General features: G+C 43.1%; 1 protein-coding gene across 10 annotated transcripts in view; it reads right to left on the bottom strand.

Annotated features, from left to right (window-relative positions):
• TMEFF1 (transmembrane protein with EGF like and two follistatin like domains 1) overlaps positions 1–23,781 on the bottom strand; it is a 151,552-nt gene that overhangs the window by 115,900 nt on the left and 11,871 nt on the right. For 9 of the 10 annotated variants that reach the window (XM_088838197.1, XM_088838196.1, XM_088838193.1 and 6 more), the window contains one exon: positions 10,222–10,672. In XM_088838197.1, coding sequence (XP_088694323.1) covers positions 10,222–10,639 — 418 coding nt within the window. In that variant the 5' untranslated portion in view covers positions 10,640–10,672. Of the gene's footprint in view, positions 1–772; positions 3,203–10,221; positions 10,673–23,781 lie in introns of those variants that run through there. The other variant, XM_088838201.1, reaches the window with a different exon arrangement.

The raw sequence follows: 23,781 nt of genomic DNA, 5'->3' as shown, positions 1-23,781 counted from the left end.
TATATTAGTACTCATCTGTCAATTCTCTACAGCACATGCCAAGAGATGTTTACTGAATTTCCATCTCAGGTAAAGAAAGAACTGCTCAAAAGTGGAATGCATTGGGATATACCTGTTCATAAGTGGAGGCATCACGAGTAAGCTGTTTATGTCATATGGCTCTCAGGATAAAGCAAACCCATGACAGAGCTTTTGAGGGATGGGGTGGGAGCAGGCAGGTGGGGCTATCTATTTTCAAGTCAGGAGACCTGGCACTGAGGTCCTGTTTTGCCATTCCCTAGCTTTCAGCCTGGTGCAAATGTTTCTCCTGAGCATCACTTCCTCGCTCCTGCTGGACTTCACAGGACTAAGGACCAAATGATACACATCTGTGAACTCTGTGCCAGTGGGTCTCAGTTGGGCATCATCACCCTTTGCGAAGCTTCCCAAGATACAGAAGTCCAGGCCTTAAACCAGATCAACTGAATCTTCTGGGAATGGAACCTGTTGAGACAAATTTTTTATAAACCACCGTTTCTAATGCAACTCACGGTTGAAAACTGTTATAAACTCATAAATACCATTAACAGTAGAACACGTGCTTTAGCCTGCTGGTTTAATTATCCTTTATTTGTTCAGTTAGGAATTAGTTCGATGCTTTTACAGTTCCATTATATGTGTGAGCTCTTTTTGTGTTGTTCCACATTGTTATTTGTGTGATTAGGTGGCAAATTCTGAGAGAATAATAATATATGGCACAATGCTGTATACAAAAATGTACCTAAGCCGATGGTGGTGCTTTTTTTTTTTTTTTTTAAGACCAGGTCCCTCTAAAACCTTGCTGCACAGAATCACGGTGACCAGACAAGCAGAACTGGCATAACCTGGGAGCTTGTAAGAAACGCACAGTCTCAAGCCCCATGCCACAATCGGCATATTAAGATTTCCAGGTGGATCAATAGATGAAGCAAATCAAACTTTTGTCAGTTCACATCTGTGTTGAGGACCTGCCTTTCTCTGGCCTAATTTGTCTCCCATAAATCCATGAAGCTTGAGACTTTTTCCAGATGCTTCTTCTCTAAAGGGTCCATTTGGTAAAAAACTAAGAACACAAATCCTTACAAAAGCATCCTTCCTTTGAAAGAAGACCAGTCTTCATGGGTTCCCTTTAATAACTGGTTCCTCTACGGTATTTAAAATATGATCAGTGCATATAATAAATTGATATCCATTTAAGTTTTATACAGTGTATATGCATATATGAGTATATATGTACTTTACTGAATTTATAGACCCTGAGACCCAAATTCCAAAATTATGAAAGGAAGCTTAGCCATTATAGTAAACTCTCCCCATTGACTCATCTCCTACAGACAACTATGATGTTAGCAGCCGTTGTCCAAGACTGTGCAGACCACATCATAGTCAAGGAGTTGGTCTGTTCATTATCTAGACCAACTCCCTTGTTTTAGAGACAGGAAACACCACGGCCAAAGACTAAATGGAGTTACCCAAGGTCACACAGCACCTGAGGCAGAGAAAAGCTCAGAATTCAAGCCCTGACACCTACTCCTACACTACCTACATAGCCTCTGCCACACATACTCCTCCTTCCCCGACACACAGTCTTGAAATTTCATTCTCAGACTCTGCTGACCTGCCATGGCACGTGTCACTTTGCTTCTCTAAACTACTGCTATGCCCAGCTCCCCAGGCTGTTTTTCACACCAGGCTACAGGAGAAGTTATATCACAGCTCAGTCAAAATATCCATTTATCAATCCATATTTCCAAATCTATTGGTAACGGATTCTGAAAAAGTTCAATACCAACTGTGTAATGCTTATGGAGCATTACTATTAGCTGGCACCAGGAGAGCAGCGAGGAAAGGGTCTTTCCTTAGGTGGTTAAAGAGTAAAACAAAGGGCAAGCATGAACGCAGCAGTACAAAGTTAGGAGGACCCTACAGCAGGAAGGCAAAAACTGGAGCACAGTGGGGGAAGCAGCACCTTTAAAAAACATACACAGTGTGACTATAAAATTGCAAGTCTTGCCTTTTAATAAAATAAGAAATAAGCATGACAGAATGTAGAACTCTAAACGAACATTTCTCTCTCAAAGTAATCACATCCTTAGTTCCAACAAAGTGACCCTTGTTGGAGACATTATCTGGAACTCTTCTTTGAGGAAAGGGGGAAAAAGGCAGTCTATGAGCCACATTAGAAAATAACCTTCCATGTGTTGGGCTGTTTTAAAAACGGAAAATCCACACTTAGGAGATGACACAGAAAAACTGAAAAGTGTGCGGTAGCTCTTGTGGAGGTTCCCGAAAGACCTCGAGCAAATTCTGAGCCGCAGCATCACCACTGGAGAAATGTGTATCCTCCCAAGACAGCCGCTTTCGATGGCGGGGGCATTCATTTGGGTAGAAAAGGTCTGCTGTTTAATTTAAAAAAAAAAAAAAAAAAAAGACCCATAAAACCCAGCCACACTCCCTTTATAGTCACACTTGCATTTGATTAAAAAAATACAACAACAACACTCACACATGGTTCTTGTATGAATTCTAATTAAGACACATTACATTCAGAATGATAGCACTCAAAGTGATAATTTTCAGAAAACTAACAGCTTCTTTACCACTGAAGGGGTACACAGGGTGCAGCTGTTTACCTGAATATATTCTTAAGTGACTACCACCACTCTAATTTTCCTAGTTCGTAGCTCTGTTACAGGTTACTGACCGCAAGTTCGTGTTCCAGACTTTCTTTGCCAACACAGATTAATTCACAAGGGGGCCACCCCCACAGTCTCTTAGGGTGAATTGGGAAAGGGCCGGTTAAATGAGGAAACAGGCCACTCCTTGGTAAAAGTTTGCAGTTTTCTTTCCCAATACATCTTCTTTTTATTGAGAACTTCCATTTTTATCCTGTGTTCCTCCTCTGCCATCTCACACTCTCGCTCTATCTGCTGGATTTTGGCCACATGTACCTCATTCATTTGTATCAGCTGCAGTTGTAAGATGGACATTTGTTGATGGTGTTCTTCCTCATGCATCTTTTTTAAAGCACCTTCCTGAGAGGTTTTGCTCCTGTAGTTTTTATTGGCTGTTATTCTGACAGCTGAACACGAGGGTTCAGGTTGAGAGGTCCCCTCACATACTGGAAAATGTATGAACTCTTTCTCATCATCGCACAGTTCTCTATTTGAAACAGCAAATGATTCTGAAAAACAGTAGCAGAAAACATATGTTCAAAGATCTTACAGGCAGAGAGTAAATCAATCCTATTTCAAATGACAGGGTCCCCCATGGCAGGATGACTTGAGACAGCATCTGCTCTGGTCTGCATAGCCACAGGTACCCCTGCCACTCCTGACTTTTAAAAAAAAAAAACATACATCGAAAGCAATTTTCCCTTAAGAAAGTAATGGTAATAGGTTTCATCATGTCATTTCTGACACTGCAAACTATGAGAAAAGTGGTCTGAGACTGTGCTTATCAAGGATTGAGGACCTCCGTATGCGGATATAAGTTCTAAAATGAAATGTGCACCACCCCCAGTGAGCAGAAGACCACAGTGCAAAGCCCGTGGCCAGTTTGCAGATTAAGAAGTTCTCTCTCAGTCTGATCTCCCTCTCTGATTCTCATTCAGCCACGAACACTGAACTTCAATCTCCACAAGGGCACCATTGTTGGGGGTCTGGTCACAGTTCTTAACCCTTACCCTGGATAGGCATCTCACAAAGGTTCTTCCTGGAAAGATGAGCCTACATTCCCTGGCTTAACTTCCTCAGACTTCTCTTCAGTCTCCTACATTGGGCTGTTCCCTCTAGCGCTGCCATCTGGGGGTCAATATTCAGATCCTATAAGCAATTTCTGACGTCCCTCTTATGTAACTTCTCCCTAGCACTTGACAAATCCTTCTTGACATTTTTTTTCCTCTATTAGCTTGGGAACCATTGCTTTCTCCTAAGTTTCCTTTCTGATTGCTCTTTCTTCTCTTTTCTGGACTCACACTTAAATGTTCCCCTGGGATTCCTAACTCTGGCTCTGTTTTCAAACCACCCTAAGTAACCCTCATAATCTAATTCCAACCTTCCTTTATCATCCTTGACTTACTCTTCAAAATCCCAGGTATCCTCCAGTTCTACCACAATCTTAATTTTCTCCCATAATGCTGTCTCACTGCTCCTTCAGCCTACAGTTGGGCTCACTAATTGTCCCCAGCCCCTCACTCAAACACACACTCTTACTCCAGTTTCCCTGCCAACCTCCTCCCTAACCCCTACTTCACTCAGGATCAACGCTACTTGCTCTGTGAAACCTCAGCCCTCTCCCTTTCTCTTCTTTTACAGAACTTAACACATCCTAGTATTGTTTGAGGACTGTGACTTATTCATTTCTTTTATCCTTGGGCACCAATTATTTTGCTTGGTACCTAGCAGATGCCCAATAAATATTTATGTGCTGAAGTTTTGAACAGAAGGGAACAGAGCTTATGGATACAAAAGGTTGCCACATTTGGTGGTGCCATGTTTGTGCTAATATTTTTATAGGGCAATGATATGAGTATCAGTTAGGGAGTTTCCATATGGAAACCACTAATACCACTAACCCATGATTCCATGTCGTAGGACTGGATTCTAGCTTTGACTCCAATGCTTTCTTGGGACGCTTTATATTTCCAATAATGAGAGTCCTCTCCTTGGAGAAAAATAACATCAATTTATTAACAGAGTTGATTACATTAGTACGTCCACTCCATTATTCCAGAAGATGGGATGCCGGGAATGTTAATGGCTGCTGGGGGAAACCTAACTCATAACACTCTGTTAATAAAAGGAAAATGGCTGCTGTTTAGATGATTTCACTCCAAGGGGTTAAGTAACAACCATAACTAGTCCCTAATTAAGCTTAAAGAAAAGGTAAAAAAACAAAAATCCTACTTTTGAAAGGGAAGGTTAAAAGGACTCCTGCGTCATCCAGAGATAATGAAAATGTCTCCCTAGGAGCCTTCCCAACTCCAGGGGCTACAGCCTCAATTAGATGTCCTTCCCTCACGCTCCCACTGCCTCCGGAGCCTACCTCTGGCAGAGCACTTGTTAAAACTGGCGGTTTAACTACCTTCCCTTCAGGTCTCTGAGCACTTTGAAGACAGACACTGCCTCTAATTCATCCTCCTGGAGGACCCAGCTCAGGGCCTGACACACTGCTGGGCTTGTAAGAAGTGTGTGCAGGATGAATTGGCTGCAGAGGGTCACATTGCTCTCCACACGGCACAACTGTGAAGAAAGAACAGCATTCTGAGTGGAGAGCCAAGGCGCGGAACAAAGGAGTGGGGATGGCTGAGCACCGAAAATGGGGTCCCTCAGATGGGATCACATGCAAAGAGGATTACCTCATCCGTTTCCTTTCGAGTCTCAGATCTGAAACTGTCTTCAAAGAAGACTGGACACATTAGACATTTTTTGGTACCTTTAGCCTCTTCTCTCTTTCATTCCAGAGGACAGTTCTGTACACTCCTCTGAGCTTTTAAAAAGTCCATGCCCTGACAATGCTACTCATCTCTCCCAATTTCTAAATGCTTATTTTTATCTCAATAAGTCTTGGCTTTAGGGGCCTTTTGATGATGACGATGGTGACAGCAATACCATTTTCTGAGCAGCTAACTAGGCACTAGGCTAGTGCTTTGCAGCATGATCTCTTTCAATCCTTACAACAACCCTCTGAGAGAGGTGTTTTTGTTTTTTGTTTCATTTTTGGTCACACCCCATGGCACGTGGGACCATGGATCGAACCTGTGCCCCTGCACTGGAAGACGGAGTCTTAACCACTGGACCACCAGGGAAGTCCTTGAGGGAGGTATTATTATAGAAAACCAAACACAATAAGCTAAAGTCACTTGGCTAGTTGAAAGAACCAGGAGTCCAATCCAGGTCTGCCTGACTCCAAAACACAAGCTCAACTATTATAGCACCCAGCCTCTCATTGTATCACCTGCTCAGCTGAATACTTACATATCTTGAAATGCAGTCTTCAGGTTGTATCCACTACAAAACCACTGATTATTAAGACTATGGGTGTATATTTCAAATTTTGATCTCCAAATTTCTCTCTAGACGTGTGAACATGAACATAGTATGTTTATGTCTGGGAACAGATAAATGAGTCTACTTTAAAATTAATTTTTTTTAGTTTAAAAATATGCACATTTTAAATCTAAAAAGCCAGATCTCTCAAGACTCTGCTAGAAGCTGGAGCTTAAAGCCCAATGGAGTAGTTAATTAACTTTCACACAAATATTAGCTCCAATGATTGGAAGCTAGTGTTCAGATGGGGAGAGCCTCCTCTTAATTGGAAAAAGACTATCCTGGGAATGGCAACCTGCTGCAAACACACACCATGTAATCTCTCTCCCAGGTAAAACAAAGCCACCTGAAGTAGAAAACAATTCGATCGTGCGCAAAATGGGTAAGAAGGCCTAACGTGTTTCCTGGGAGCAGAGAACACAGTCAAGGGGTGTTCTTCCACTTGGGCAATTTGAGTAAGTTTAATTTCATCAAGAAAATCAATGAAGGCAGTCCAAGGATGGGAAGGAAACTATGTACAGGCTAAAATTCAGCCCTTCTCAGCAGAAAAAATGGAAACAGGACTGACAGGGAATATGGATAAATAAGATGCTGGCGATGTACACTACAGAATATTATACATCAACTAAAAGAAACAAGTTAGATTTACTCACTGCAGTGGGGATAGATCTTTAAAACATTCTAAGTGAAAAGAAGTAAGAGAAAAAGGAATGGCATCTATAGCACGATTTTTAATCTATGTAAATTTTTAATCTTTTCAAAAAATAAAATACACACAACACCAATGCATGCTTTCAAGAACACGTGAGAGAATATACAACAAATTAGAATGATTAGGGTTCAGGAGAAAAGAGTGAAAGTGGTGAATGGGGATAAAAAAAGGAAAAAAATAATGCTGATTTTTGTATAAGTAATACATACACAAAAAAGGACTTTTCCAGCCCTTTATATATCTAGTGTGTCATGTCTAGAAATAAAAATCAGTCCCCTGTACTGGAGTTCCTACCCCCAAAGAACAGGATTAAACTAAAAAGACTAATAATGGAATTTATTAAGAAATGTTTGATAAGTTGGCATGCCTATGTCTGTATTACTGGAGTATAGCTGTATAGTATAAACTAACAGCATATGAATTAAATGTAAGTTCTCTAACGATATTTGAGTCCTACCTGAAAGCTTCGTTTTCCTACGTGTATCTGACATTTGGCCATTCTACCCTCCTGATCACCCCCTGCAAATTTTGTAGACTCCCTTTGTTCTGCAAACCTGTTCCCCAAAGATTATGGAAGATAAGTATCGAAGCCAAATTATCACGTATCATAAATCTACAGGGTATAAATTCCTTTAATATATTTAAGGGGAAAATACCCGATTTTTACAAATACGTTCCTAAGTGTCAAGACCAGTGCATTTAAATACAGATATACATTTAATGAAAGTTATTGACAAAGCTAAGAACATGCAAGGGACGGTGATCAAGATGACACAGTTGAAGACATCTCACATAAGAAATAGTTGGAGGGAGGCCTCTAGCAACTAATTCTGTCACAGGCACTCTGTAAGGTGTTAGGACAGTGCTGTCCCACAGAAATATGAATTATGTATGCCATTAAAATTTCTTCTCATAACCACATTAAAGAAGTAAAAAGAGGTGAAATTAATTTTAGTAATATATTTTTAATCCATTAGATCTAAAGTATTACATTTCAACATTCAATCAAAATAAATGTTATGAGTAAGACTTTACATTCTGTTTTTTGGTACTAAATCTCTGCTCTCAATTCAGTCTCCCTACATTTCAAGAGCTTACCAGCCTCACATGGCTTGTGGCTGCTATACTGGACAGCACAGTAGAGACAGAGAGACAGCAGAGACAAAGTTAGCAGAGATACTAACTAAACACACACACACACACACAGAGAGAGAGTCCATGGGCCAAAAGATACACGATAGAATAAGAGCCATAACTCTACAGCAGGTTTTCAACCTTTTCCCCAGCAAGACCCGGAAACAATGATTAACAGTTCCAGCCTTCTTTTTCTTTCTTAAAAGTAAGTGGAAATGCAAAATGGGTGAGGTAACCTCAAAGCTGTTTTAATGTATGGAAAGAGTTCCAGTACCTTAACTACTAGAGAATACAAATTATTTTGGACCCAGTTCCCAACTGACAAAGCAACACACTTCTCCACCACCCTCCAGATCTGACCTGGAAACAGGAACCAGACAGCATATGGCTGTACCTTAAGAACCATCAGCAAACAGTCTCGTGTGCCATATATGTACACACAGCCAATTTAAAGTAAATCTCTTTACAAGTGAGTCTCTAGCAAACGTCACTACAGGAAGGACACTGAGAATCCACATTTATTCCCTTCTTGTTGACAATTTAGAAATTGTATTTATGAGTAAATAAGTTACATCCTTTCCTCTAAAAAGCAAGAGGGAAAAAAACCTGTCAGAATAGACTTTCTAGTTCCTACTCAAGAATTTGAAAATGGGGAAATAAGACTGTCCCCTTAGAATAAGCTGATGAAATCAATACACAATCATCCAGACTGCAGATTTGCAAAGTGAACTGCACGCAGTCCATACCAGCATCTTCCTCAGCAACATCTCTCAGGGAATATAAGCAATTTGAAAAGCAGCCCTGCTGATTCACCTCCCCCAGCACCATTCCTTTCACTGCCTCATAGACACACAATCACTCCAAGGCCAGCATAATGGAGAGGAACTGGCTGAAGCTGTAAACATCTCCAAGCAAGGACACTGTCAATTAGCAGCGGACCCCATTTTAGCACAGAAGCAGCAATGAGGATGGAGTACAGAGAGCTTGGCAGTGTCTATATTAACACTGGAAGCTTCCCCGACTGGGGAACTCAAGAATCAACTTAAATACAGAGATCCTACCCTGAGAAACAACACATGAGTTGCCTGACATTCAACTGGCTTCCTAGATTTAACTTTGGCCAAATGGATCAGAAAACAAACATTTGATCATAATTAAGCTTCCCAGGATGATCTGCCGACAGGAAAAAAAAAAGTGCTAATCAGAAACATGTTATTATCTTTTCCACTCTACATGAATAACATTCTTGGTTTTAAACAGTTTCTTGTGACTTTTAATTAACCAGTCCCTCAGAGCTTCAATTTACTCTCGGGACACTAATAAGTGAATTTCTCATCCTGCAAGCCAAGAGTTGGATTTTTCCAGGCAAATCCTTGCTGTCTGGGTCCTTGGAGGGCCTTTTGAGCAGCCTTCTGGCCTTCCCAAAAATCTTCTGCATCAATAAGTATATTTTCTGCAAACTGCCACGAATCTTTACACAAACTGATCTTTCCTATCTTAAAAGAGGCAGAAATTACTGACACTGTCTATATGCATTCTCACCCCCCCCTTGCCTGGAGACATTTCAGTAGCCCCTTAATTCCAACCTTTTAAAACCATGACCCACTACTGTTACAGCCTTGATTATATGACATTCTTTTACTTCCCTAAGAATTATGTATGGCATATTTTTCTCTTTTCAAAAAAGTACATTAAAACTAAAATGAATTTTTTCCAGAATTTTTCATGTTTCCTGGAGTCCACAAACCAAAACTATAGATCACAATATTATAATAGGTAGAAATGCTAGTTTTTAACTTGGGTGACTGCTAAATAGGTGTTTGGTATATTAGTCTCTGTACTTTTGGTAACTTTGAAATAGTTCACTTTCTTAACGCAGCCTTTTGAGGAACTTAACGTGGTGATTTGCACACAACAGTCCTCCAAAACTACTTTTGAAAGATAAAAAATATGATTGAGTATAAATCCTCAAAGTCTCTCTAATATATAAGATAGATTGAGAAAAGCAACTAAGGTACTTCATTCATAACTATATTGATGCAGCCCCTTATTTTTCCCTCTTAGGTGATAACAGTGATTACTGAGACCTCTCTAAGAGATAGCACAAGGAGAGAAGGGCTTCTGTCTTTATGGACAACATGACTTGAATATCCAATCTAATCCAGAAATTCTGAATTAAGAAAGTCAAGTCTGATATGAAAGTTTTTTTTTTTTTTTTCCTAAGCTCCGTGGCAATGAAGGACTTGAACAGTGTAATGTCAAACGGGGACCCGAGAAGAAGGTGCAAGCGGGCAGCACTCACGGTACCTTGGGCGGCGGCCTCGGCGTGGTACTCGGGCTCCTCCTCGGGAGGGCTCTGCAGGAAGTACAGTTGCTCTGGCAGCATGCTGGCGATCTTCTCCTTCCCCAGGACATGGGTGCCCAGAAGCGGGCTGACGCTGCGCTTCACTTTCTCTCTCCTCTCGTGGGCCATAATCTTTTTGGTCCGAGCCTTGATGTTCTCCCAGCACTTCTTCAGCTGTTTGAAATCCCGCAGCGACACGCTGGGCTGGGAGTTGTACTCGTGGGCGAGTGCCTGCCAAGTGCGCTGCTTGAGGGCAATAGTTCGCGCATCACTTTTCTTACATTCCAGCACATACTTGTACTTCTCTACTAAAGCCAGCAGGATGCTCTTTTCCAATTCTGAGAAGTATTTGGCAGGTTTTATGATTTCGTTGTTTTGCATTTTCCACTGTGTTTCTCCTGCCTGTTAGCTATCCTGGAACAGGAAGTTTGAAACAATCATTATCAACTCCAGCTATAAAGGCATCAGCTAATCACTCAAGCTCCATCCCTGACTTGATTCCCTTGCCTGAAATATGGCACTTTACCCCCCTTCTTTAATACTGAGTTGTCATATTCTCAAGAAAACATTCAGAAGTTTACCAGGAATGGGGTTTTTACTTAATAGATTTTCAAGTGGGGGTTCCCTGGTGCCTCAGATGGTAAAGAATCTATCTGCCTGCAATTCAGGAGAAGCGGGTCAATCCCTAGGTCGGGGGGATCCCCTGGAGAAGGGAATGGCTACCCACTCCAGTAGAGCCTTTGCTGCACCTCTTGGCTATTTTGTGATTACCTGGTTATTCTGTTTAGTCGTGTCTGACTCTTTTCCACCCCATGGACTGTAGCCCACCAGGCTCCTCTGTCCTTGGGATTCTCCAGGCAAGAATACTGGAGTGGATTGCCATTTCCTTCTCCAGGGGATTTTCCCTGCCCAGGGGTCGAACCCACATCTCCTGCTTGGCAGGCAGGTTCTTTACCTCTGAGCCACCAGTGAAGCCTGATTATGTGCTGCATGCATGTGTGTTCAGTCACTTCAGTCATGACTGACTCTTTTCGACCCCACGGAGGTTAGCCCACCAGGCTCCTCTGTCCATGGATTTCTCCAGACAAGTATACTGGAGTGGGTTGCCACGCCCTCCTCCAGGGGATCTTCCCAACCCAGGGATCGAACCCGCGTCTCCTGTGTCTCCTGCATTGCAGGTGGATTTTTTTTTTACCATTGAGCCACTGAGGAAGCCCCTATGTGGTACAGAACAGCCAAAAAAAAGAAAAGCTGACCATCTATGTGGAACTCTATTGTGTTAATTTGTTTCTCCTAAACATTGCTGCTGCTGCCGCTAAGTCACTTCAGTCGTGTCCGACTCTGTGTGACCCCATAGATGGAAGCTCACCAGGCTCCTCCGTCCCTGGGATTCTCCAGGCAAGAACACTGGAGTGGGTTGCCATTTCCTTCTCCAATGTGTGAAAGTGAAAAGTGAAAGTGAAGTCGCTCAGTCGTGTCCGACCCCTAGCGACCCCACGGACTGCAGCCCACCAGGCTCCTCCATCCATGGGATTTTCTAGGCAAGAGTACTGGAGTGGCTTGCCATTGCCTTCTCCGCTCCTAAACATTAAGGAACTGATAATTCCTCAAATTCATGTTAGGCACCTTTTGAACTAAACAGGTCTCTCAAAGTTTTGTTACAGCTGAAGATAAGAGAAGGCACTGAGTGACCTAATGTAACAGATAATATAAATACTATCAAGATTTTAGAATCATCCAGAAGTCACCCCAGAAGATCTGACATTTCCATCACTGTTTGTGGCTGCAGACAGGTCCATGCTCTTAGAGGAACCTCAGTTTATCTTTAAAATGAGGACTTGGAGTCTGTGATCCTTAAACTCTAAGGGCCACTTTTAAAAGTGTACAGTTCCATGTAAATAATTAATGTAATTTCAGAGGTGTAAGGGCCTAAACACTTTAAAGATTGAGTCCAATGCCCCTCTTTCTTTTTTCCTGGACATTTCATACAAATGGAATAATCTGTGACTTGCTTCTTTCACTTTGCATAATGTTTTCAAGGTCTGTGTGCATTGTGGTGCATATCAATACTTCATTCTTTGTTATTGCCAAAGGATAGTCCATTTTATAGATATAGCACAGTCTACGCTGCTGCTGCTAAGTCGCTTCAGTCATGTCTGACTCTTAGCGACCCCATGGACTGCAGCCTACCAGGTTCCTCCGTCCATGGGATTTTCCACGCAAGAGTACTGGAGTAGGTTGCCATTGCCTTCTCCCTATATCCTTTACCAATTAATGAATTTTTATTTTATTTATTTTTGGCCATGCCACACGGCATTGGTGCTAGCGGTAAAGAACCCGCCTGCCAATGCAGGAGACGTAGAGATGCAAGTTCAATCCCTAGGTCAGGAATATCCTCTGGAGGAGGGCATGACAACCCACTCCAAGAGTCTTGCCTGGAGAATCCCATGGACAGAGGAGCCTGGCAGGCTACAGTCCATCAGGTAACAAAGAGTCGGACACAACTTAGCACACATGCCCTTATTATTAGAATCTATATACCATAGATGAGCATATTAAAATGCAGAGACATTACTTTGCCAACAAAGGTCCATCTAGTCAAGGCTACGGTTTTTCCAGTGGTCATGTATGGATGTGAGAGTTGGACTGTGAAGAAAGCTGAGCGCCAAAGAATTGATGCTTTTGAACTGTGGTGTTGGAGAAGACTCTTGAGAGTCCTTTGGACTGCAAGGAGATCCAACCAGTCCATCCTAAAGGAGATCAGTCCTGGATGTTCATTGGAAAGTCTGATGTTGAAGCTGAAACTCCGATACTTTGGCCACCTGATGTGAAGAGATGACTCATTTGAAAAGACCCTGATGCTGGAAGGGATTGGGGGCAGGAGGAGAAGGGGACGACAGAGGATGAGATGGTTGGACAGCATCACCGACTCAATGGACATGAGTTTGGGTGGGCTCCGGGAGTTGGTGTTGGACAGGGAGGCCTGGCATGCTGCGGTTCATGGGGTCGCAAAGAGTCGGAGACTACTGAGCAACTGAACTGAACCATATATTTTTATATTTTTAATAAATGTAAAAATATGCTATACCTTTTTATATTTTTTTAAAAATTGTATAGATGTAACATACATTGTGAAATGATTACTACATCAAGCTAAATAACATATCTCCTCACACAGTTACCTTCTATGTGTGTGATGAGAGCACCTAAAATCTAGTCTCTCATCATATTTCCAATATTCACTACAGCATTATTAGCTATATTCTCATTCCTGTACCTTAGATCTCTAGATTGATTCATCCCACATAACTGTACCTTGTACCCCCTTAACCAACATCTCCCCATTTCCCCCACTCCCAACTCCATCCCTGGTACAGACTGTTCTACTCTCTGCATCTGTGAGTTCGAATCACCTGGTATTCTTAGTATCACTCTACAATTATCTCTTCAGTACAGTTCAGTTCAGTCACTCAGTCTTGTCCGACTCTTTGCAACCCCACGAATCGCAGCATGCCAGGCCTCCCTGTCCAACACCAACTCCCAGAGTTTACCCAAACTCATGTCCATTGAGTCAGTGATGCCATCCAGCCATCTCATCCTCTGTCGTCCCCTTCTCCTCCTGCCCCCAATCCCTCCCAGCATCAAGGTTTTTTCCAATGAGTCAACTCTTCACATGAGGTGGCCAAAGTATTGGAGTTTCAGCTTCAGCATCAGTCCTTCCAGTGAACACCCAGGACTGGTCTCCTTTAGGATGGACTGGTTAGATCTCCTTGCAGTCCAAGGGACTCTCAAGGGTCTTCTCCAACACCACAGTTCAAGAGCATCAATTCTTCGGCGATCAGCTTTCTTTATAGTCCAACTCTCACATCCATACATGACCAGTGGAAAAACCATAGCCTTGACTAGACGGACCTCGGTTGGCAAAGTAATGTCTCTGCTTTTTAATATGCTGTCTAGGTTGGTCATAACTTTCCTTCCAACGAGTAAGCACCTTTTAATTTCATGGCTGCAATCAGCATCCGCAGTGATTTTGGAGCCCAAAAAAATAAAGTCTGACACTGTTTCCACTATTTCTCCATCTATTTCCCATGAAGTGATGGGACCAGATGCCATGATCTTAGTTTTCGGAATGTTGAGCTTTAAGCCTACTTTTTCACTCTCCTCTTTCACTTTCATCAAGAGGCTCTTTAGTTCTTTGCTTTCTGCCATAAGGGTGGTGTCATCTGCATATCTGCGGTTATTGATATTTCTGCCGGCAATCTTGATTCCAGCTTGTGCTTCTTCCAGCCCAGCGTTTCTCATGATGTACTCTGCATATAAGTTAAATAAGCAGGGTGACAATATACAGACTTGGTGTACTCCTTTTCCTATTTGGAACCAGTCTGTTGTTCCGTCTCCAGTTCTAACTGTTGCCTACTCAACTGTGACTCCCTAGATCATCTTGCCATCCTCCCCAGTGCTGAGCCAGCATCTTACACACAATAGATGCTTAATAAATGTCTTATTCCACTGAACCTAAGTGTTTTATGACCACATACTCTCCCACATCTTTTATTCACAGAGAACTTCCTACAAAATTAATGTCTCAGATTCATCATGGCAAGAATGTCACTAAGCAACAGAGAATGCAGCAATAAAGCAAGCGGTGCATTGTCCTCTGTGGAACGGGCTGATACGCCCCATCCTCTTTATGTTCTTCAAGCCTCTGAGTTTTCAGAATAACAGACAAGTACCAAGATACTGATGATGCAGTCCATTTAAAACTGACCAACCCACTATGAAAAGAAATAGAAACGAACTCGAAAGGAGCCCCACTAGCCAAAAATGGGACATCTGAATAACAGTGATGGGTACACTAAGACTCATCACATTATTCTCTTGATCTTCATATTTGAAGAGTTCCACAGTTAGGGTGGCGGGAAAGGCTGTGGCTTTTAAGTTTTAAAACACTGACTTAAACTCACACCATTATACAAGTCAGCTCTTCACATACTATGACTGGGAAGGGGTTACTGTAGTTTTTTATTTTTTAATATTTATTTGGCTGTGTTGGGTCTTAGCTGCAGTTCAGGGAATCCCCATTGCCTCACGCAGGATCTTTCATTGCAGACTCTCTAGTTGTGGTATGCAGGCTTAGTTGCTCTGAGGCATGTGAGATCTTAGTCCCAGACTAGGGATTGAACCTGCATTCCCTGCATCGCAAGACAGATTCTTAACACTGGACCACCAGGGAAGTTCCAACTGCAGTTGTAAATAACTGAAATCTGTGAAACCTGAGTGTGGAGGGGACCTGGCCAGATCAGAGAACCTTTAAATAGAAGCTAAGGAAATGTGCACTTAACATGAGGGCAACAGAACCTGGTCGGGATCTCCCACCATGTACCACTTCCTTCCTTCCACACTGCAGTGTGACCAGTGTCTCCAGATACAAGGTGCCTGCCCTCACATTCATTATGAACACACCCACATCAAAAATCTAGAGCTTTAGACAAGCCAGAGGCGGTTTGGCCCTCAGGTCTTGGGCAAAGAGAAATGTTGTTGTTGTTTAGTTGCTAAGTCCTGTCCAACTCTTTACAACCCCATGGACTGTAGCTTGCCAGGCTCCTCTGTCCATGGGAGGAGAATTTATCTTTGGAGACAAGTCCTGAACCCCTAAATTACCAGGCCTATGCTTTAGCCACGTGGCTCTAATGTTCCTATGATGATCCAATTCAGACCCCATCTTCCCCAGAGGTCCAAAATTAATTTTCCCCTTATCAATACTCTTATTTCCTATAAAGCAGTGTTCCCAAACTGAAATTCATTAACACACACTCCTCAAAATATATCTCTTCCTATACTATCTCTATCTACCAAGATGTCTATGTTCAATTTTATGTTCTATGGTTTATGTTTTATGTTCTATGTTTTTTATTATGAAATCAATAGGTATACTGAATGTTCTTATCCTACACACTACACTATATGAAGCCCACCCCAACTCTTCTGCCTTCCAGATGTCTACCTTCCCCCATGCCCCACTCTTTTTAAGAATCACTGCTATGAGGTTAGGGAACCTGATTCCCAAATGAAAAAAGGATTGTTTGCTATTTTGTTCTATTAAAGGTAATAATATCTTATACACGATATACATTTTCTTTCTAAATAAACCTCTTTTCATATCCTTGATTATTTCTTCAAGATAAATTCCCAGGAGAGGAACAGTTGCCAAAAAAGATAAAAAAAAACACTCAAGACTTGTTCCATCACTATCTGTCCTTCAGAAATGGTGTACCAACTGATATCCCCAATTCATTGACTTCTGCTGTTAACATTTTTTAAAAGTCTGTGCCAACTGTGGAGGTGAAAAATATGTCCCTTCATTGTTTAGTGATATATGAATTGCAGCTCCAAGCAAATAGGCCACACTCTGCCTAACAAAGCCCCTGTGATACTTATTGGAATTAAAACTACAGGGAATCAGTGCCAAGCACTTTAATAATTCCTCCTCACAATGTGTGCAGTACCACTAACTGCCAGGTGGTGGTGGGCTGGTGGGGAGTCTAAATTCATAAAGGATCTTAACCTAAGTGTGGCCAGTTTGGTCTCTAATAAGAGCTGTAATAACAATAGCAGACAACTGTTATTGAGGCTATGCTGTAGGCACGACACCATACTAACGGCTTAATATGCACTATATCATTTAATCCTCCCCAAAATAGCCCCTGAGAGTATCATTTGTTACAGTGCTGAAACAAAAAAACTATGAAAGTACCAGAAGAAATCATACAACTCTCTCAAAAGCAAATATTCAGAATTACCAACACCTGGGGACCATTAATAGCCTATTAACTAAACTGTTATTTAATCACTAGCTAAGTAAATCGGAAAGTTACCAATTTACTTTGCCTAATTTTGTAGAACAGCAGGCCTCCCTTGGCCATGGGGTTGCATCCTGATGGGCTATAAAAGGATTCTAGTATAAGACAGCGTCCCCCAAAGGTCGCCTGTGGATTCCCAACAGTCTTCTGAAGTGGGCTACACATCCCTACTAACCAATTATTATTCCTTTTTCCCAGATCAGAAAAATGAGGCTCAGTAACTTGCCTGTGGTCACACAAATAGTAAGTAGCAGAACCTAGGTCTGACTCCATGCCCAGGCTGCTCTCTGCTCTACCTAGCCCACTTCTTTCAGACCTAGCGACAGCCTCTAGTGCCCCTGCTCGAATTACTTGTCAATCAGCAATCTAATTGTCAGCAGGGAAAGGTCCTAGGGTAGAGCAGCCTAGGAGCTGTGCCTGCTTGTGTCCATCTCCATTTGTTGGCTCCTCCCCTCCCCCCTCCCCCTTTCTTTCAAACCTAGGGTTCCCAGTCCCCCACCCCCACCCAGGAGCACTGCTCTCACTCTAACCAGGGCACTAAAATAATTTCCACTGTTGATCTGCTAAGAATGCGTGTTTGAAAAGTAACTGTAGCAATAATATGGAGATTTAAAATGGTCAAGCCTCAGGGAAACTGGATGCTGACATTGTGCTGGAGCACCTGACTGACAGTCCTAAGTAAACAAACACTTCCCAGAGAAAGAGATGTCCGGGCAAAGCTTATTAGTAGAAACTTCGAGACTAGAAAGCACCTTCTAGCTTAAAACTGCTCAGGAATGTCCGTAACTGGTTATATACGACAACATAACAAGCCTCTGCTGCATCAACTTTTATTAGAAACTGCCCCCAGCTCTACTCAGTATGGATCATCTTTTCCGTCCATTGTTCTGCTAGACAGAGTGCAGATACACGGTTGTAGGACAACAAGCAGCCCAGAGACCCTCACATTGTGGGCCCTCAGCAAAATTTAACAAATCAATGTCTTTTGATATAGACATAAAGCTGCCTACCAAGGGCAGAATGAGTATCATATGTGATAAAATAATCAGTACACCAAAAGCTGAATGAAAGTAAAAATGGTTAAACAAAATAGCAAAATCCAAATACGATGGAAATTCCTCTTGGGCTAAGCAAAGACCCATGCTGCTGCTGCTGCTGCTAAGTCACTTCAGTCGTGTCTGACTCTGTGCGACCCCAGAGACTGCAGCCCACCAGGCTCCTCCGTCCACAGGATTTTCCAGGCAAGAGTACTGGAGTGGGGTGCCATTGCCTTCTCCAAGCAAAGACCCATGCTGCTGCTGCTGCTGCTAAGTCACTTCAGTCGTGTCCGACTCTTTGTGACCCCATAGACGGCAGCCCACCAGGCTCCCCCGTCCCTGGGATTCTCCAGGCAAGAACACTGGAGTGGGTTGCCATTTCCTTCTCCAATGTGTGAAAGTGAAAAGTGAAAGTGAAGTCGCTCAGTCGTGTCCGACCCTTAGCGACCCCACAGACTGCAGCCTACCAGGCTCCTCCATCCATGGTATTTTCTAGGTAAGAGTACTGGAGTGGCTTGCCATTGCCTTCTCCAATAAAAGAACAAAGAGGAAATAATCAGCACAATTCCCAAAACAATAACACTGACTAAACCACCAGAAGACTGTAATAAGTACACTTAATATCCACCTTAAAAATCCATCTGTTAGGGGACTAAATGTTTGTACTCAACCCATCCCCCTAAAAAAACTTATTTGTTGCAACCCTAACCCTCACAATAACTGTATTTGGAGATAGGCTTTTAAATTGAATGAGAAACCAGGTCAAGAAGCAACAGTTAGAACTGAACATGTAATAACAAATGGACTGGTTCAAAATTGGGAAAGCAGTGCATCAAGGCTGTATATTGTCACACTGTTTATTTAACTTATATGCAGGGTTCAGTTCAGTTCAGTCGCTCAGTCGTGTCCGACTCTCCGCGACCCCATGAATCTATATGCAGGGTACATCATGCGAAATGCTGGGCTGGATGAAGAACCACAAGCTGGAACCAACAATACCAGGAGAAATATCAATAACCTCAGATACGCAGATGGTTCCACCCTTATGGCAGAAATCAAAGAGGAACTAAAGAGACTCTTAATGAAAGTGAAAGAGGAAAGTGAAAAAGCTGACTTAAAAGTCAACATTCAAAAAATGAAGATCATGGCATCCAGTCCATCACTTCATGGCATACAGATGGAGAAACAATGGAAACAGTGACAAATTTTATTTTGGGGGGCTCCAAAATCACTGCAGATGGTGACTGCAGCCATGAAATTAAAAGATGCTTGCTCCTTGGAAGAAAAGCTATGACAAACCTAAACAGTGTATTAAAAAGCAGAGACATTACTTTGACGACATAGGTCCATCTAGTCAAAGCTACGGTTTTTCCAGTAGTCATGTATGTATGTGAGAGCTGGACCATAAAGAAGGCTGAGCACTGAAGAATTGACGCTTTTGAACTGTGGTGTTGGAGAAGACGCCAGAGAGTCCCTGGGACTGCAAGGAGATGAAGCCAGTCAATCCTAAAGAAAATAATCCTGAATATTCATTGGAAGGACTGATGCTGAAGCTGAAGCTCCAATGTTTTGGCCACCTGATGGGAAGAATAGACTCATTAGAGAAGACCTTGATGCTGGGAAAGATAGAAAGCAGGAGGAAAAGGGGAAGACAGAGGACAAGATGACTGGATGGCATCACTGACTCAATGGACATGAGTTTGAGCAAGCTCCAAGAGATGGTAAAGGGCAGGGAAGCCTGGCGTGCTGCAGTCCATGGGGTCACAAAGAGTTGGACTGAATGACTGAATAACAAGATGGAATGAGGTCATAAGGGTGGAGTCCTGGCTCAAGAAGATTAGTGACCTAATAAGAAAAGACAAGAGAGCTCTTGTTCCCTGCCTTCCCAAGCACCACCAACCCCTAGGTTACAGAGAGGTCGTGTGAGCACACAGAGATGGCAGCCACCTACAAGCCAAGAGAAGAGGCCTCAGAATGAAACCTACTTTACTGGCATCTTGATCTTGGACTTCCTAAGCTTCCAGAACTGTAAGAAATAAACTTTTGTTGTTTAAGCTCCGCCCCCCCCCCGAACCAGTCTATATTTTATTATGGCAGCCCAAGGTGACTAATACACTAACCAATAATATTCTAAGTCCACTAAGGATGAAACGAAGTCCTAAAATTTGGGCAAAGACTAAAGAAAGTTGGTCAGATTTGATCTCTACTGCCCTTTGTAGGAACCATGACCAAAAATCGTGACACTGAGACTTCAGACAGATGTTAGGATATGAACTCCTGCTCTTAAAGTGAAGACACTGAATGCAGAAAACCTGGGCTCAAATCTTAACTTGAGCACTCACTTAGCAGTGTGACCCTGGGCAAGTCAATTAACCTCATGCTTCATCTGTAATAAGAGTTAATACCACCTACTCTGCCTTAGTCCCTCTATATGACCATCCTGCAATGGGAGTCAAGAAGCACAGACTAGATCGTCAATAAATTTTAGTTCTTTCCACCCCTCTCACCCATACTGAACTGCTTCCAAAAGTAAAACAGTGGTCTAAATACAACATACACTCAAATACTTATTGGCTCTTCTATTCTGGCAAAAAAAACCCTCAACAGATACGTAATACTGGTGCTGCTGCTAAGTCATGTCAGTTGTGTCCAACTCTGTGCGACCCCATAGACAACAGCCCACTAGGCTCTCGTCCCTGAGATTCTCCAGTCAAGAACACTGGAGTGGGTTGCCATTTCCTTGTCCAGTGCAAGAAGGTGAAAAGTGAAAGTGAAGTCGCTCAGTCGTGTTCGACCCCATGGACTGTAGCCTACCAGGCTAATCCGTCCATGGGATTTCCCAGGCAAGAGTACTGGAGTGGGGTGCCATTGCCTTCTCCGAGATACGTAATGAATTCCTGCCAGAGGCTCAGTACTGTCCTAGAATATGTGGCAGACACAAAGACAATCTGAAGCAGAGCCTGGAAGGAGCACTGGCATGCAGAAACTGATAACCAAAAGGACAGGCACACTGAAACTGAGACCATAACACAGGACAAAGCACCCTGGGCATTCGGAAGAGGGAAGAGGTTAATTTGCACGCTTCATGAACAAGAGGACATTTGAGCTAGATCTTTTAAGAATGTATAGGACGTGAACAGAGAGCGCTGAAGGAGATCATGCAGATAAATAATTGATATGGAAGGGCCTGGATTCTGAGTGGCGGCGAGTTAATGGATAGGAGGCGGTGCGTGCCAGGGGCTATTTCAAAGTGAGAAATGACCAGGATGTGTGTGTGTCTACACTAGGGTGGGGGGTCAAGAGAAAGCAGAGGCAAAGAGAATGCACGAGGATTAAATAAGCACCTGCATGTGCAGGCATTGGAGGGGGGAGGGGTATGTCTTAAGATTCAGGAGAAAACAAAACAAAAAAGATTCAGGAGATCACAGTCCAATGAAGACACAACACAACACAGTGTACTGTGGATGGACTGGTGACAAGACAGTGTGATAAGCACAGAGAAAGAAATGTGCCCGGGGATGTGACTCCAAGATTGGGGAGGACCCAGAATAAGGACCTTAACTCCCATCAGAACAGACTGAAATCAGCACTGCCATTAGAACAAAGCAGGGCAACTTTGGAGAGAAGCAAAGTATACAGAATTGGCCAGTGAGCTGCAGGAAATGTGGCAGCCAATTCCCTGAAGGGGGTCCTGGCCACAGGTTATGGGTGATCAGTTTGTTCTAAAGCGTAGAAAGGCTATTTCCTTCCTGGTCTATTGACTGTCTCCTCTCTCAGCATCCCCCCAGACAATCTTTTTTAGGGAACAACATCGATCCTAACATGTTAAACTCACAAGGGACTTCAATCCAATCTTCTCACCTTACACAGATGAGAAAACTGAGTCTCAGAGCGATCTACAGGGGCTCCTAGAGACAGAGGAGGGGCTAAAAGTGAAGCTTCATGATTTGTTTTCAACCCATCCCCCCATATCTCTTTTCTGGAACCCTCTCACCTTCAAGATGCCCTTTGGCTAGGTACCCTCAAGCCTTCCCCATTACCCCAAGTGAAAACTTGAGGCCACTGCCCTCAACTCTGACACTCACTCTGTGCCATCAGGCAAGTCCCGTTTCCTCCTGTTGATTCCTCATCTCTAACTTATAAAACCACCATCATGTTCTCTAAAGCCCCATCCAGTGCCGTAGCCCACACTAACAATGCTGTTACAATGGTTTTTCTAATTCCCATGGTCCTTTGCCAAAGACGCACAGATGGCATTTTCTGATTATTTATGAGGCCAGTGGGGCTACTAGCCAAAGAAAGAGAACGCTGCGATAGAATAGAGTGAACTCAGCTCTTTAGAGGAGGTTAGCCCAGGTTTAACTCTGTAGGTTATTTACAAGTGAAATGTCTAAAGCAAGTGATGGACCCCTCCCTCACTACTGTAGCCCAAGCTCCTTGAAGAGCACCTGGTATACAGCAGGGAAATAAATACAGGGGAAATATATGTTGAAACTAACCTGCTCGCCATTTGCACTTTCTAGATGTTCCACTATCTTAAATTTCTCCTTTTATCAAGGATTTATCCTAGCAAAAATCATTTCACGGCTTCATCTTATAAATACTGTTGTACTGTATGCCAAATTTTTTAATGTATTTATTTTTGGTTGCACTGGGTCTTTGTTGCTGCGTGAAGGCTTTCTCTGGTTGGAGTGAGCAGGGCCTACTGTCTAGTTGCGGTACGTAGGCTTCTCATTGCAGTGGCTTCTCTTGCTTGCAGAGTATGGGCTCTAGGCTCCCGGGCTTCAGTAGTTGCAGCACAGGGTCTCATTAGTTGTGGCTCTCAGGCCCTAGAGCACGCTAGGTTCAGTAGTTATGGCTCATTAGTTGCAGTTCACGGGCTCTAGAGCACAGGCTCAGTAGTTGTGGCACACAGGCTTTAGTTGCCCACAGCATGTGGGATCTTCCCAGACCAGGGGTCGAACCTGTGTCCCCATCACCAGCAGGAGGATTCTTATCCATTGAACCACCAGGGAAGTCCCTGTATGTCAAATTTTTAAGAGCCTAGCTAGAACTATGATGTCATCCTGATTTCATCTGACGCAGTGCATGCTCAGTCACTCAGTCATGTCTGACTCTTTGTGACCCCGTGGGCTGCAAACTGCCACGATCCTCTGCCCATGGGATTTCCTAGGCAAGAATACTGGAGTGGGTTGCCATTTCCTCCTCCATCTGTCACAGAGGTTAAGAATAATCAGACATTCCTGTTCCCGTGCACACCTTGCCATGTACCTGCTCTCATGCGTTCAGACATGTCTACTCAGGATAGCCACTCACCTGTGCCCTCTCCGCCTTCTTTCTTTCCTTTAGAAGGTTTTCCAGTGTATACCCAGCACTAAACTTGCTTCCTCTGGGGCTATCCCTCCTCTTCTCCTTCACCACCCACTCCAGGTGGCCAAGTAACTGGGAAGTGTTTACTTTTACCATCTGTGTCTAAATGTGACCGTGAGCAGAACCAGCCTTGTGCTTAAGGCAAGGGGCTTCCACCTCCTGTCCCCCAGCCCCCTCACAGTTCCCTCTGCCAACCAGGGGAAGGTTCGTAAAGGTCCTGACCCCTCCCCTTCCCTCCCCCACAGCTCCATCCCAA

This window comes from Moschus berezovskii, chromosome 7 (assembly GCF_049115385.1).
Source record: "Moschus berezovskii isolate FMDL1 chromosome 7, NW_MosBer_1.0, whole genome shotgun sequence".
NCBI classification, from domain to species: Eukaryota; Metazoa; Chordata; class Mammalia; order Artiodactyla; family Moschidae; genus Moschus; species Moschus berezovskii.
The sequence above is the reverse complement of the archived record's forward strand: the minus strand, read 5'-3'. Positions and strand labels throughout refer to the sequence as shown.